This window comes from Gambusia affinis, linkage group LG10 (genome assembly GCF_019740435.1).
Source record: "Gambusia affinis linkage group LG10, SWU_Gaff_1.0, whole genome shotgun sequence".
NCBI lineage: Eukaryota > Metazoa > Chordata > Actinopteri > Cyprinodontiformes > Poeciliidae > Gambusia > Gambusia affinis.
The window spans coordinates 23,624,188-23,638,365 of record NC_057877.1 but is presented as its reverse complement, the minus strand read 5'-3'; the positions used below and the strand labels follow the sequence as shown (position 1 = coordinate 23,638,365).

Here is a 14,178-nt window from a genome sequence, read left to right as displayed (position 1 = left end):
TGTGAGAGTAAAAATAACAACAGCTGCTGTGTTGAAGGTGGACAGAAGGCCGGCTTGTGGTGGAGCCCCCATGGAAAACAACTTCCTGGAGGAAGGAAGCCCCACCATGGTGGAGAAAGGAATGGACCCGGCCTCTGTGTTTGAAATGTGCGATGACGACGACGATAATGGAATCCATGATGTGAAGGACTCGGGAGGGGGCGGCGCCGAGGGGCTCAGTGCTGCCGCTGCAGCCATTGGGGGCAGCGCCGCCCTGCCGTCGTCTGCCTCAGACGGCGCCGCGCCACTGCGTCACAGAAGAAGAGGCCAGAGCGTGGAGAGGACAGAGCCTAAAACCAAACGGGAGTCATGGATGGATCCTCCGGAGGAGACGGAGAGCATAACGCTGACTCAGGCTGAGATGGAGAGCTGCATGCAGACCTACGCTGTAAGAACGCACAGCTGTCAAACTCAGCCTCATTCTGGGCCATATTTAATTATAAATCTCTTCAAAGGGCTGGTTGTGGCAGAAAGTATTGGTGAAACCTATTAACAAACTGTTAAAATATTAATAAATAGCTGTCTGCTTTTGAAAATTTGTCCAACCATACAGGTAAAAGCTGCTTTGATTTGATTGATAAAATAATATTTACGTCTTGTTATCTTGACGGTTCTATTTTGCATCGTTAGCGTTTAGAGGGCCACATAAAATGTTATGGTGGGCCGGATTTGGCCCCCTGGCCTTAAGTTTGACACATATGCTGTAGAGGTTCAGGTTGTGCAATAAAAACCAGAAGTCTGTCAGAGTGTAAGGCAGCCTGTTAACAACACCATTATGTTACGCTACTGTTATTGTTTACTCACTGCAGTTCATCTTCCATCATTGCAAGATTAACTGAATGGGAATCAGAATTTAACTCTAGTGTGAATTAATTTGTGACAGTTTCAACAAATATGTTAAGAAGCACTTGTTATAAAAGTTACACACTGCAGCTTTAATAAAGAGAAAACATGATAAAAGTAAAATTATGTAAAGACATTAAAATATATTATAGCTCCATGAAACATTTGATCTCAGTAACTCTAGGCCTCGAGTTTCACTTGTCCTGTAACTTTTGCTCTAACACACCTGAATCGGGTCAGACTACTCTCTCAATATGTCAGCAAGTTTTGCAAAAACCTGGTCATTAACTATTCATTTGAGTCAGGTATGTTAGCGTTGGATGTGAAAACCTCTTTATGAACAACACGTCTGACTGGTACGCCTCCTTCTGGCTGATAAAAGTATGGTTCTCAAAATATTAGTGCAACATGCTAGATTTCTTTTGTGGGAGAGCAGTGTGTTAATAATGCCGTTTTTACTCTGGTTTGTTATTTATTTTAGATGCCTTAAAGGGACAGTGAACATTAAACAACATGTGTTTCAGTCCATCATGCAATGATGTCTGATTTAATCGTCTAGTTTCAGTTTCGTCTGCAGTCTCTGTCAGACTGAAGGTATAGAACAAGATTAAAAACATTAAACGATTGTTAATTTAACAGATTATGTGGTTATATGTCAGATTTGGTGTCAACTTTGTTGATCAATTCAAACAGAACAAAATTTCCTGTTTGGCTCCTAAAACAACACTTTTACACTTTCACTCATTATACATCCATATATTATACAATCATATTTTAGCTGCACAGACAATTCATCAACATCACTAAATATTCAGAACTTTGTCACCAAGAACTTTATCTGTATAGCAAATAAAGAGATTAATGTTTCACCTGTTTTTTAGGACACCTTCCAGGACTACCAGGAGATGTTTGTCCAGTTTGGCTACGTGGTTCTCTTCTCCTCTGCCTTTCCTCTGGCGGCCATGTGTGCGCTCATCAACAACATCATTGAGATCCGCAGCGACGCCTTTAAGCTGTGCACCGGGCTGCAGAGGCCGTTCGGACTCCGAGTGGAGAGCATTGGCCAGTGGCAGGTGAGGCTCATTCAGTCCACAGCTAAAGCATGACAATATTTTTTTTTTACTTGCAAATTGCATAATTTTTTTTAAATAAAAGTTATATTTTTTGCAAGCAGAAACAACAGAGTTGACAGAGTTTTTTTTTATTGTTTCTTCTCAGACGGCGATGGAAGCCATGGGCCTGATTGCCATCATAGTGAACTGTTACCTGATTGGTCAGTGCGGTCAGCTGCAGCGGCTCTTCCCGTGGCTCAGTCCGGAGATGGCCATCATCTCTATTGTCATCCTGGAGGTACCAAAGAGCAAACCGTTTAAATCACCCAGTCAAATACAACTTTTTTATAAATACACAGAAAATGTACACATTCCTAATTAAGACTTTAAAATGTGCACAACATTTTTAAATTATTTTATGCAGTTGTTCCCAAAGGTGTAGTTGAAACCCGATTGTGGGTGATGAAAGGTCAAGTCTTGAAATGATTCTAATAATTATATTAAAATTTATTGCTAAAATAACTACAAATAATTTTTGTACAAAACTATTTTTAATGCATTTTCCTGGATGTTTCTTCATTTAACTAAATCACACTCCCACGTTAAAAGATGCTATTGATCTCTGTTGACAGTGATTATAGGGAAGGACTAATCAATGCTCTACAGTTTTATACCCTAATGTACTAAATCATTTCTACCAATATATCTTCCTAAATGTCCATATTACACCTTATTTGGTGTTTTTATATATAATAAAATTTAAAAAAGTTAAATCTCATTACTTTTCAGACATAACATAATGAAATTGCTCTTATAAATTCTACATTTCTAAGCTGCTGCTCCAGTCAGTATTCTTTAGTTTTAGCTCGGTCAGCTCTGCACTCTGTGGCTGCTTGTATCTGAAAGACAAGAACAGCTTGCAGCTCCGTCCTGGCCTGATTAGGAAGTCAGGCGTAACCAGAAGGACATTTTCACAGGCCACAGGTTTTGGTGCAGAAATTACCTGAAGTAAATGTTATGTTGAGGCTTTATCATCCTTTCTGATATATAATTCAAACATGGTTCATTAACTGCAGCAATCTGCTTCTAAATGTGTTTCTTTCAGCACTTTGCGATCCTCCTGAAGTACATCATCCATGTGGCCATTCCTGACATCCCTACATGGGTCGTGGAGGAGATGGCGAAACTGGATTACCAGCGAAGGGAGGCTTTTAAGGTAAAGGAGGAAGCAATTTGTTGGGGTTGTTGAGGTCCATCTAGCATCTTCACTTTAGTACTTTGGCATCATGTGGAGGGAAAATGTTTATTTTACACCTGATTCATTTTAAAGTTTGAAAGCGAAAAGGTTTACAGCTGGACATAAAAAGGAAAACTGCACTTCAGACAGTGAGGGGATTTGTAATATGAGCAGAGCGTTAGTTAGTGCAGATCCTAGTAAACACCTAATGTGATTTTTATTTTTCCTCTTCATTGCAGAAGCATGAGCGGCAGGCGCAGCAGCATTACCAGCAGCTGCAGAGGAGGAAGAGGGAGGAAGAGGAGCGGCAGAGGCAGGCGGAGCATATGGCGCGCAGAGAGAGGGAGCGGGATGACAGCAAAGGTGACCCGTCTGGGGATCACCACCATGACAAAATTCACGGGAGCAAATCTCGCTCTGGAGGTGGCGGAGGAGGAGGCGGGGCCAGCGGTTCTGACAAACCCAAGAGGCCCAGCTCCCTGCTGGGCAACAACAACGTGATGAAGCTGAAGCAGATCATCCCGCTGCAGAGTAAGTTCTCCTCCAGCGGCGCGCGTTCCCCGCAGTCGCCCACCGGTAGTGAGCCCAAACTCCCCGGATTCCTCAGCTTCAAGTTCCTCAAGTCACCCGAGAACAAGAAGGAAGGAGCCGCTGCTGCTGCTGCTGCCGCCGCCGCATCTGCTGCAGCCAGCACCAACACAGCCGCAGCATCATCATCATCATCCTCATCATCAGGTAGCAGCTCTCAGGAGCGTTCTCAGTCACCCAGTAAGGCCTTCAACCCTGGAAAACTGTTTAACTTTGGGAAATCCGAAGGCGGAGCGTGTGTGAATGGGGCTCCGCTGCCCAGACCCGGAGACGGATCGTCGTCGGAAAGACAAGCCTCCCGCTCCGACTTGAACGGTGTTCCCGACGAGATCCCTTCTCCTCCAGGGGAGGGATCTGAGAACGGACATGCTGCAGACTTGGACCTGGCCAATTCGAAAATCTAGCAGCTCTGGAGGAGAAAAACTACATATCAGCCGGAGTTGATGTGCTTTACTGTGAGAAAAGGCCCGAAAAGTTCCTGTTTGTGCAGAGGAAAACAGGAAAAGATGAATCCGACGGAAGATGACTGTTCAAAGAGATGATTGTTCCGGTCAAGTTTCTTGCAGAGAGACAAAAATAATCGGGCTTTGTACGACAGACGCAAGTCCTTCTGTCATGACCGACTAAAACACACTCACTCAAATTCTTCCTTGTCTGCAATACGTAAAGAAATGCATGAGCTGCGTTTCGACTATTTTAAGCCTTTAAAGCAGAGAGCTATGTTTCCTGATTTCCTTTAGTCAGAAATTGTAAGCATCTTGGTGGCCTCACACAAAAAAATAAACAAATAAAAAGCCAGTTGTGAAAGGATAGAGGTTAAAACAAACATGGAAAGATTTCCAGACTTCATCCTTCCCAACACAAGTAAATATTTTATCTTTTTTTTTTTATTGTGATGAATTTTTGGGCCCTTCTCTTTTATATTGAAGCGGATAAATGGAAAAGCAATATCAGTTAGTGTTTTAATGATTCTCAGCAGTCGCAGCATAAATCACCAGCTTTATTTTGAAAGCAGAGGTGATGTCTGAGCGTTCAGTTTCCTTCCCTTTCTGTAACAGATTAAAAAAATCACAAAGTAAAGAGCTTAGTAAGTCAAATTACCCATACCGACATTTTCCCCAGGAGAAATTTGGAGGCAGCGGCTGAAGGTGATGTTTGGGAAAGTGGAGCATGGATGATGCCTGTAGTGAGCCGGGTAAACACAGATGGCGCTCCGTTTCACACACTCCAGTCTGGCTGGAGTGTGTGAGGAGGTAAAGAGAAAGTTGCACTAAACCTCAACGAGAAGCTTGATAACAGCCTGATTCATTACGGTATGTTACACAAAAACGGTTTGTTTTTTAGTATCCACTGCTCCCTCCACACTTATTCTCTCCTGATGTGATGAAGCTTTGAAATGAATGAATCGTTTCCTAAAGCTGAATAATCCCACAGTAAAAGCTATATAAAAAACCATCTTAGATATCTCCTATCAAGAAGAAAACGTTTTCATCTCCTCAGCGCCCCCTGCAGGCTTTCAGTAGCACTTAGCTCGTCCTCTGATTGACACGTCTAGTTCCCTGCAGAAATCACAAAATGTTTGTTGTATTCCAATGCTCACGATACAATCTAGCAAAGTTAGCAAGGCTATTAGATGTAAGACGGACCCACAGCATCACAGATCCTCCACTGTACCAAATAGTATTCATTCTTTTTTTCAAGAACTAGAATGTTTGCTGCCAAAAAGGCTAAAAGCCAGAAAAATTACTTTTTCCTCCATAATTTCTGTTCTTAGACTTGATGATCGTAAGACGCAGTTTTCTAAATGAGCTTTGGAGATTTTTTTATTTTTGCCTTCATTACCTTCGTCGTCACGTTGAACAGTGGCAAGATTAACCTGAATCCTCCACCTGCCCCTGTACCTAAGAGAAGATCTTTGTGTCACACCATATCAATACCCCAGGGAAACAAAAGTCCAAAACCAAAAACATTAAAACCTGCAAAGTAGAAATCATTTATATTTTATTACTGGTGTCTATCAGTGAGATTTTAGTGTTTTTCTCAGTAAATTACTGCAATAAAAGATAAATGTATTTATTTTAAGGCTTTTTTTTTTTTTTTTACAGATTGCCAATAAGTGTGGAGGGAGATGTTTTATTTTGTCTCTGCTCTTAGCAGTTCTGATTGTTAAACACTGACCATGCGTTTTGTTTTTACCAGTTTTTTTTCCATTTACTTTACTATTTGCATATTTTACAATTTTTTCCAGCTACATGTAGTATTTTTTAGGTTATGATCTACAGTATTCTACAACAGGCTTAGACACTAAATAGAGAAAGGAGGATCCAATAGAGAAAGGAGAAGATTGTTAAAAAAAAAGATGTATTCCCTGATCCCTCAGTTGGTTTAGTTGGCATTTTATTTTGTTTACAGAACCCTAAAATTTGAAAACAGGCTGTTAAGAAAGCTTTTGCAAACTGCTCTATTATCATTTATATCATCTGCTCAGTTAACTTTATGTAAACTCATCATCATGCAAACAGTAAGTCATTATTTCATGGTTTCCAGAAGGTGGTGCAAGCTTATAAAAATAAACATTTACCCATAAAACCATTCTGTGGGCATCAGGAGGCAGCAGCAGCACAGGTTTAGATGGAAATGCTTGGTGGAGTCATTACACTGTAAAACACACATTTTACATGTTTCAGAGGCCACTGAACTGTCCTGTGGGTTAACAGATGGAAACATTAACTATGCATTTACACACGTTCACCTCCAACAAGGACTTTGGCAATAACACTGAGCGGAAGCAGATACTGTAGACCGACATTGAGCAGCACATCTACATCCGCCTTTCTTCACTTCTCTTTTCTTTACTCTATTTATTTATGGGGAATCTTCACTGAATCTGTTGAAATAATGTTTTTTATTGTTGCTTCTGCCTTGTCAGACCAGTTATAAATGATTAAATAAAAAAAGATTTAATGCAATACAGAAAAAAAAACACAAGAGGGTAAACCATGTTGCAGCATCAGTATAAGTGTGTTCTCTTTAACTTCTCTGGATGCTGTTTGTTATAAATGTAAAATAGGAATTCCGGGGATGAGAGGAATATATTGTCTTTCTGTTTGTTGTTAAAAATCTAGGACGTGAATTATTAAAGGGAATCGGTGGAACAACATAAACAAGACGTAGATGTTACAATGTAGCTGAGCTCAGTCTTATTAAAAAAAATCCTCCCAGTTTGCTGCATTTGGATTTCAGGGATGAAGAACATCGATGCATTCGAGTCCCTTCGTCATCATCATCTGTACACGTGTTTTAGCAGAAGGCTGGGATCGGGCTGTTTGCTGGAGCCGTTAAGTTTTTATGTACAGTTCCACCTTTTCCTGTTCAAGCAACAAATAGCAAAAGAATTTCTCTTCATCACAAACTCAAGGCAGCTGGAAATTTAGAAGAGATGGGGGATTTTGATAAGCCTGAGTCACGGAAGCTGGCTTTGATCGGGTCGAGCTGTGACGTCCCTCAAAGGAAGCCTCTTCCTCTTTAACAGGAAATCAGTGCAATTGAATCGAGTGGATTTATCAAACGCTTCACCTTCTGGAATTTGAGTCGGATGTGAACGGGTGAGGTTCTCAACACAGCTTCATTAAAACCCGACCTTGACCTCAAAAACCAGATGTTTTCATCACAGCCTCACTGACACGACATCAAACGCTCTTCCAATGTACAAAAGAGAAAAAACAAAACGCTCTTTTAAAGAAAAATACTGGGAAATGGGATTATTTATTTCTGTTAATTTATTTTGTCATATTTTTGTAAAATCTGAAAAGAATAGTTAATAAAACTCTTTTCAAATGCATTTCATGTGTTGGGAGTTTGTTTAGCTGAAACAGTTACAGCACATAATGTTGGTACTAAAATAGTATGTCAGGGCTTTTCTTCTTTTGTTCATTTTTATTTTCTTTATTTCAAACAAGTTTTTAAAAACAGCAACAAAAAGCAATCAGTAGGACAGAGAAAATGTGTGTATATAACCAAACAAAAGATAATTTGTTTACCACTACTTTTCTGTTTGAAAAGAGTAGGAAGAAGTGAACAATTATTTAATCCTACCACTTATCCAATTTAATGAAATATATTAATTGATAACTCAATAATTATAAAAAATAAACTCTTAGGGTTCTGTGGAGAGGTGACGATTAGAAAACATCTTACTGGCGGTAGATATCTGGCAAAGTTCTTAAAAATACTTGAACTTTTCTTCGACTCACATCTTCAGTTAGGATTACCAAATTATTTCTATTTGTTCAATATGTGGAAAATTAAATATTCTGGGTGGGGGTTTTAGACAACCTGGAAAAGCCGGGGTGATTAGTAAATATGGAAGAAATACAGTTTCATTAGAAAATCTGATGTTGAATTTATCTTATAATTGATTTTGTAATTTGAAATTTTTTTTTTCTTGCTTTAAAGTCACCATAAAAAAATTTCAATTGAAAAACAAATTCCTTCAAAGAATAAAAGTGCCTGGTAGTGTGGTGGACACAGAAACCATCCCAACAGTGAAGTATGGGGGATTCTTTTCTTCACCATGGGAAGATGGATTAATTTTTTTTCTCCCCTCCAGGGTCTTTTGTGGGCTCTTGTGTCCCTTATTTGAAAGTAGGCTGACAGGAAAGGGGGAATACATGTGGTAAATGTCGAAGGGTCCGGGAATTGAACCAGCAGCGTCGAGGACTCAAGGCCTCCAAATGTGGGTCACGCTATCCCCTACGCCACCACAGCACGCCCCTAGATGGATTAATTTAAATACTGAGCAACTCAAGCAATAATCAAAATTAACAGAATTAAACACATCAAATGTGTCCTGTGTCCATCTTATATGTAATGAGTTTTAATCGCAATAAGTAAAACTTTGGATTATTCTGATTTATTGATGACTATGTAACCATTCAAAATTAGTAAAATAAATCAGTGAATTGTGATATTTAAGATATATTTATCATTACCTTTCTCTCTGCCCAGTTTCATATATAATTTAGCTTTCTTTTTCCAGACAAAAGCAAATTCAGATTTTAAGAACCACGTGACAAAATCTAGTTTTAGTGAAGCTTTATTTGAACAAAGTTTAAAGGAACATCTGATCAAACACACAGTATGGAAGCAAGGCCTAAGGTGGAGCTGAACAGTCTATCAGAGCAGAAGCATATCATGTTTTTATGATTGAAATAAAAAAACGAATATCTACACTGCTGCATCGGCTGATAAACCATCAGGAGGCTTCGACGTGACTCTGCTGGGCAGTGATAACAAGAAGCTTCATTGCAGTGTAGCGGTTTATGACACCAGAACAAACTGAAAGTGAGAACGCTGCTTCCCAAGCTCCATGTGCATTCTGTGGCTGAAAACGCTAAAATATCCCTTTTAAATCCCAATCTGTGATAATTCATGCCAGATCTCAAACTGAAAGAAACCTTCCGAGACTGGAAGATGCAGAACGTAGCCAAGCCGGGGCAGCTAAAGGGTTTCGGACCACGATGACGAGTCGTAAGGCCTCTAGGTTCCGGTTCTGCAGCAGCACATCCAGCAGTGACAACAACAACATGCAAGCCAGAGAACGTCCACTGGGCATCAGGGTGCTACCTTTCCTATCGCATCCATGGGTGTGTTTTTATTTATTTAGGAAAACAAAACATTACAATTGTTTAATTGTAATGTTAACTATTTACACACACACACAAAAAAAATAATCTTTCCTTTCAAGTAATTAGATTTTTTTTTTTTTTTTTTTTTTTACCATCTGTGCTTTACGGGTCTGAATTCCTTCCTTTAAGAAAATCACATTTTTATAGCCATAATCAGTGAGATGCTAGGTGTGAAAATGCATCTCAGACAAATCTACCTAAATCCTATGAGCACAAGTCCCAGATTAAAACACAAATATGAATATAGTCGCATCTTATGGGGGATTTTGGAAAAAATGGCTCTACTTTGTGCTCTTTGTCACAGTGCGTTTTGGTTCTGTGGAGTTTCAGAGATGCTGAAGCGCCCCCACGTGGTTAAAAGTGGGCAGTGAAACCGAGTGGGCACTGCGGCTGGCAGGAAGCTCAACAACGACGAGTTGTAATAAAATTAACAGAGTAACAAAACGTTCACGTGGATCAGAGCGGATTTACACAGGTTTAGTTTTTAAAAGTAGCTTTTTCTGTCCAGTGTGTCTCCACCTCAACTCTACACACTTTAACACTCTCGCTTCAGGCAAACGGAACGACACGCATCCACAGCGCAACACACATACAAACACTTACAGGTGTACAGGCTCACACGGGGAGGAGTCGACATGTCAATCAGAGCCAAGATAAAAACATTATGATGGATTTTGACTCGATCTTAAACACAGTCAGCCAGGAAAATCCTGATCAGTGCACCTCTTTTCAAAACTACCACGTAATTTTATTCAGGTTCGCCTAACTTTCTGTGTTCATCAGTTCACATAGGCTACACCTTGTATGTGCACATGCTATTTCATCCTCTCACACACACACCCACACACACTTTATGAGTCGTCATTCATCTCTTGGCTGTCTGTCCTGGCGATTTTCCTCGGCGGTGCCGGGCTGTCCCCCTCGCCTTGTTCCTGTTCCCTTTTCTTTGCTGCATTCTGGTTAAAACAAAACCACACACACATCAGCGATAATCCAGCCATGACAAGACATTTTTTTAAATATAAATAATTTATTCAACACACAGTTAACTAACTAATACTGATTAAAAAAAGAAATATTTGACTTAGGGTTTAGAAATAGGTGTTAATGAAGGCACTTGCTCACCTTTTTGTCCCACTGCTGATGCAGGTAACGCAGGAGGATGTTAGTTTTCTCTGTTACAATAACTGCAACGTCAAAAAAGGAAGATCACGTTAGTAGTTCTTAAAGGAAATTAACATAATAATATCACATTAATAAAAGCACAGATTAATAACTGCACAAACTTTCTATCATCATCGCTCCGACTTCTTTTCTTTCCTCCCAGTCAACAAAACTGCAACCTGTTCTCGATCCCCCCCACTGCAGCCAGGTACTTCTCTTTGAAATGTCATTGATTATTCAAGTGTTTATGTCACCATAGTGCAGGCTGTTATAATAAATCTGCTAGTGCAGCCAGTCTGAAGCTGCTCCCTGTGACTCACTCTGTTCAGAAGGGTATTCCCGGGTTGGCAGGTAAACAGACGGCCTTCGGTTCTGCACAACAAAACACAAAGATGAACGAGAGAAAGAACAGTCAAGACTTATTCTCATATACTTAAAAAACAAATTCCCAATTCAGGTCAAAGCAGTGAACAACAGTTTTCTAATTATTTCTTTTTACAAATTGCATCATCTTAATTTACAACATAAATGTATATTAAACATAAGTAGTATGAGAAATGGGCAAAAACTTCAACTTCAACCTTAAATTTACTCAGAATAACTTTTGATTAAGGGTTTAAGGAGAAAAATAATCAGAATTTCTTTTTCTTCAATACATCTAGATTATTAACAGCCATTAACAACAGTCATTTCACACAGCGGATGAACAAACTGTTGTATGCAATGACAATCTAATCCTGCCCCACTGCAGCATTAAAAGGCGTCTGGGGGAAATAACAGCAGCAGATTAAAAAAAAGCCGCTCAATCCTTCACATTTATGTTGTATATTTTCAACTGCAGACAGTAAAGAGTCAGTTGGGTTGTAAGATGTGACCAAAAAAGAAAGTGAGTCCAGGAAAGAAACATAAAATGAAGTAAATAAAATGCTGCATTTTTTCTGAAATAGGACGTACATGAGATTATTCTCAAACTTCTACTTTGAGTCAACATATATTTTAATACACCTTGTAAAGATATGTTAAGCAATTAAACCTATTACTAAAACAGAAATTGATATTTTCAATGCAAATTTTTAGAAATTACGTATATAGAAATTAAATATTAGTACTTTCAAAACAGATTGTGTTTTTTTAAGTACATTTCAAAAATTCTTGTAAGGTTTTAAAGCCCATTCAAGAGGCCAAATACACCAGTGACCAGCAGTCTAAATGCATGGGAGCTGGAAGAAATTAGTTTATCCATTACCACAGTGATGTCATGCATTGATATGAGGGCGATCGTATTTCCCAATATTCACTCTAATGAAATCATCCTTTTTAGTCATTAAACACAGGGACTACTGTTCCAATAAAACATCTACTGTAACGGGATTCATTCTATTTTTATTTCTGCATTTCATTTGAAATAATAGTAAAAGCCAGGAAAACAGCAGAGCTGTGTGACAGACTTTTGTCATGAACATGATATAAATAATAACTGACCAAGATGGAAAAGTTTCTTAAGACTCCCAGTTATATATATAATGAATATGTAGTGTAAAAACCAAACACACAACAGAAAATCTAATGTTTTTCCTCTTAAATGTTAAGCTGGATGCTGCTGTCATTTATGTTAAACAGAGAACATAGGAAAAATATTTTGCGGATGACATTGTTATGCAAAGAAAAATATTAATTAACTATTTTTTGTTTTGTATATGAGTTAATAAAAGATGTGCTGAGTTACTTAATATAATTTAAGGGATTTTAAAGTAATACTAGATTTATAGTGATACAGAGGGAGAGCTGTTACTTCAGGCTGCTACTGGAAAATCTTTGTGTTTTTATAATGAACACTTTATATTTAACAATGAATCATAAACATCAAAGTACTCAGTACTATTATTCTCCATCTACAAAAATGGAATAGATATTACTCACTGATGCTTTACAAACTGAGTCTGCATGGAATCTGCTGAAGTTGCTCTTGTTGTAGACTGGAAGTCCTTTTAAGAAATCAGCCTAAGGGAAAAGACATGAGATGGTTATAAAAACTCATTTTGATGAGCTATATCAAGGCTTTTACTTTCGTTTCGTTGAAATATGTGATAGAAAAATTCCCAATTATTGCCTAAGCTGGACATCATTATCTGTTTGAGATCAAAGACTGGGCGTCACCTCCTCTATACAAACCTAGAAAAGGAAAATTTATCTTGCTACTGTCCCAAAAACATCCACTGTGACCTGGCAGCTGAATGCACTGATATGAGCCGGTGTTGACCATGAACATTTCAGAGAACAAAAATGCCGGTTTGGCCTGAAAAGAAAGAGCAGGTGTGGCAACCAGCAAGCTAACATTTAGCTACACTTAGTCAGAACGCCATCACATATTCTCTGTATTTCAGACAAAAGCAAAATGACCAAACATGTTGTAAAAGGAGTACCTTCTCCATGATGACGATGGCAGAAATGTCTAACGTCGACTCGCCGACTCGACTCGGTGTTTGTTGTGCTGCTCGTTATGGCCGCGATAGCTAACAGGCTAGTCCACCGAGGCAGCTAACCTGACAAATTTTCACTGCAAAACACAGCAACGACCTTCACATAGAACTTCTGGTGTCCATTATATTTAGCTATATACCCAGGTGTCAACTAAAAATTACACAAGATTCATAAAACAAATCAATCCAAGCTGACATCCCATAAGCTCGTAAAGCTATTTACATATGACTCCGTCGGCTAACATGATAGCTGAATGGCAGGGATGTTTACTTGGCCACGCCCTTGAAGCGGCTATTGGCTTACTCGTGCAACCACGTGATAAAAGCTTGACCAGACAACCAATCAGGAGGCAGATCACAATTTGCCCTGTTGACGGGCCCCGCTCTTCGACATGTTGAGTAGTGATGGGAATTTCGTTTCTTTGCAGGATCCGAATCAATTAGCTCCACTCATTTAAAATATCTGACCCTTACCTTCAACTCTCAAATTGTAGAAGTAATTACACCTCTTGAACCTCATTTTCACATTCTAACAAATTGTAAACACAAATGTGGATGTGTTTTATTGTAAAATACAAAATGTAGCCTAATTGTTAAATGAAAGAATTTATTTTTGCAAAAAAGAAAAAGAAATTCTTTTCAGATTGTACTCACCCGGACTCTACTACTGAAGAGCCACTTCTTTGCTGCAATTGCAAATTGTTTTTAAGTATGCCTCTGCTTCACTTTTCAAGGAAGCAGAAATTCAGTGAAATTGGATAATGAGCATTTAGTTTTCAACTTGTCATATCCAAGTTGGACAAATGGATATGACAAATGTGGTAATTGTTAGCCAAATTGTCAAACAATTACCACAGTTTGATATTCAACTAGGCTATTATAACAAATCAATATGCTTTGACCTGATGGATATGAAATATCAAGTCATTTAGTTGTATTCTGAGAGACTTATAGAAAAAAGAATTGTGATGAGTTTAGCAAATTTAGAAAGTGGCTGAGATGAACCAGAAGTCTCATATTGACAACAGTGATTTATTTTGAAACGTGTTTTACTTAAAATTTTATTTTTAGAGGCTTTGTCTCACTTT

At 38.8% G+C, this 14,178-nt stretch overlaps 2 protein-coding genes and 1 long non-coding RNA gene across 4 annotated transcripts in view; 1 reads left to right on the top strand and 2 right to left on the bottom strand.

Annotated features, from left to right (window-relative positions):
• The window catches only part of LOC122839151, a 38,295-nt gene extending 36,067 nt beyond the window's left edge, over nucleotides 1-2,228 (bottom strand). For both annotated transcript variants that reach the window (XR_006371989.1, XR_006371988.1), the window contains exons 1-2: nucleotides 2,149-2,228; nucleotides 1,753-1,977 (exon numbers count right to left, since the gene is read on the bottom strand). This is a non-coding gene — a long non-coding RNA (uncharacterized LOC122839151). The remainder of the gene's footprint in view (nucleotides 1-1,752; nucleotides 1,978-2,148) is intronic.
• ano8b (anoctamin 8b) overlaps nucleotides 1-5,487 on the top strand; it is a 40,136-nt gene extending 34,649 nt beyond the window's left edge. Inside the window, exons 15-19 of the mRNA XM_044130527.1 lie at nucleotides 38-427; nucleotides 1,764-1,955; nucleotides 2,101-2,232; nucleotides 3,040-3,150; nucleotides 3,411-5,487. Coding sequence (XP_043986462.1) covers nucleotides 38-427; nucleotides 1,764-1,955; nucleotides 2,101-2,232; nucleotides 3,040-3,150; nucleotides 3,411-4,163 — 1,578 coding nt within the window. The 3' untranslated portion in view covers nucleotides 4,164-5,487. The remainder of the gene's footprint in view (nucleotides 1-37; nucleotides 428-1,763; nucleotides 1,956-2,100; nucleotides 2,233-3,039; nucleotides 3,151-3,410) is intronic.
• A 3,351-nt stretch (nucleotides 5,488-8,838) lies between these two features.
• Nucleotides 8,839-13,391, bottom strand: dda1 (DET1 and DDB1 associated 1). Its single transcript, XM_044130526.1, has 5 exons — nucleotides 13,034-13,391; nucleotides 12,531-12,611; nucleotides 10,931-10,982; nucleotides 10,572-10,633; nucleotides 8,839-10,402 (listed from the first exon to the last, which is right to left on the bottom strand). The coding sequence occupies exons 1-5, from the start codon at nucleotides 13,040-13,042 to the stop codon at nucleotides 10,298-10,300; spliced, it is 309 nt and encodes a 102-aa protein (XP_043986461.1). The 5' UTR covers nucleotides 13,043-13,391; the 3' UTR covers nucleotides 8,839-10,297.
• Nucleotides 13,392-14,178: the final 787 nt, after the last annotated feature.

Excerpts from the sequence above, each read along its gene's own strand:
- dda1 (XM_044130526.1), bottom strand. Across the intron at positions 10,634-10,930 it reads GGAATACCCTTCTGAACAGA|TTATTGTAACAGAGAAAACT; the intron begins GTGAGTCACAGG and ends TTGACGTTGCAG. Across the intron at positions 10,403-10,571 it reads ATCAGCAGTGGGACAAAAAG|AATGCAGCAAAGAAAAGGGA; the intron begins GTGAGCAAGTGC and ends TGTTTTAACCAG.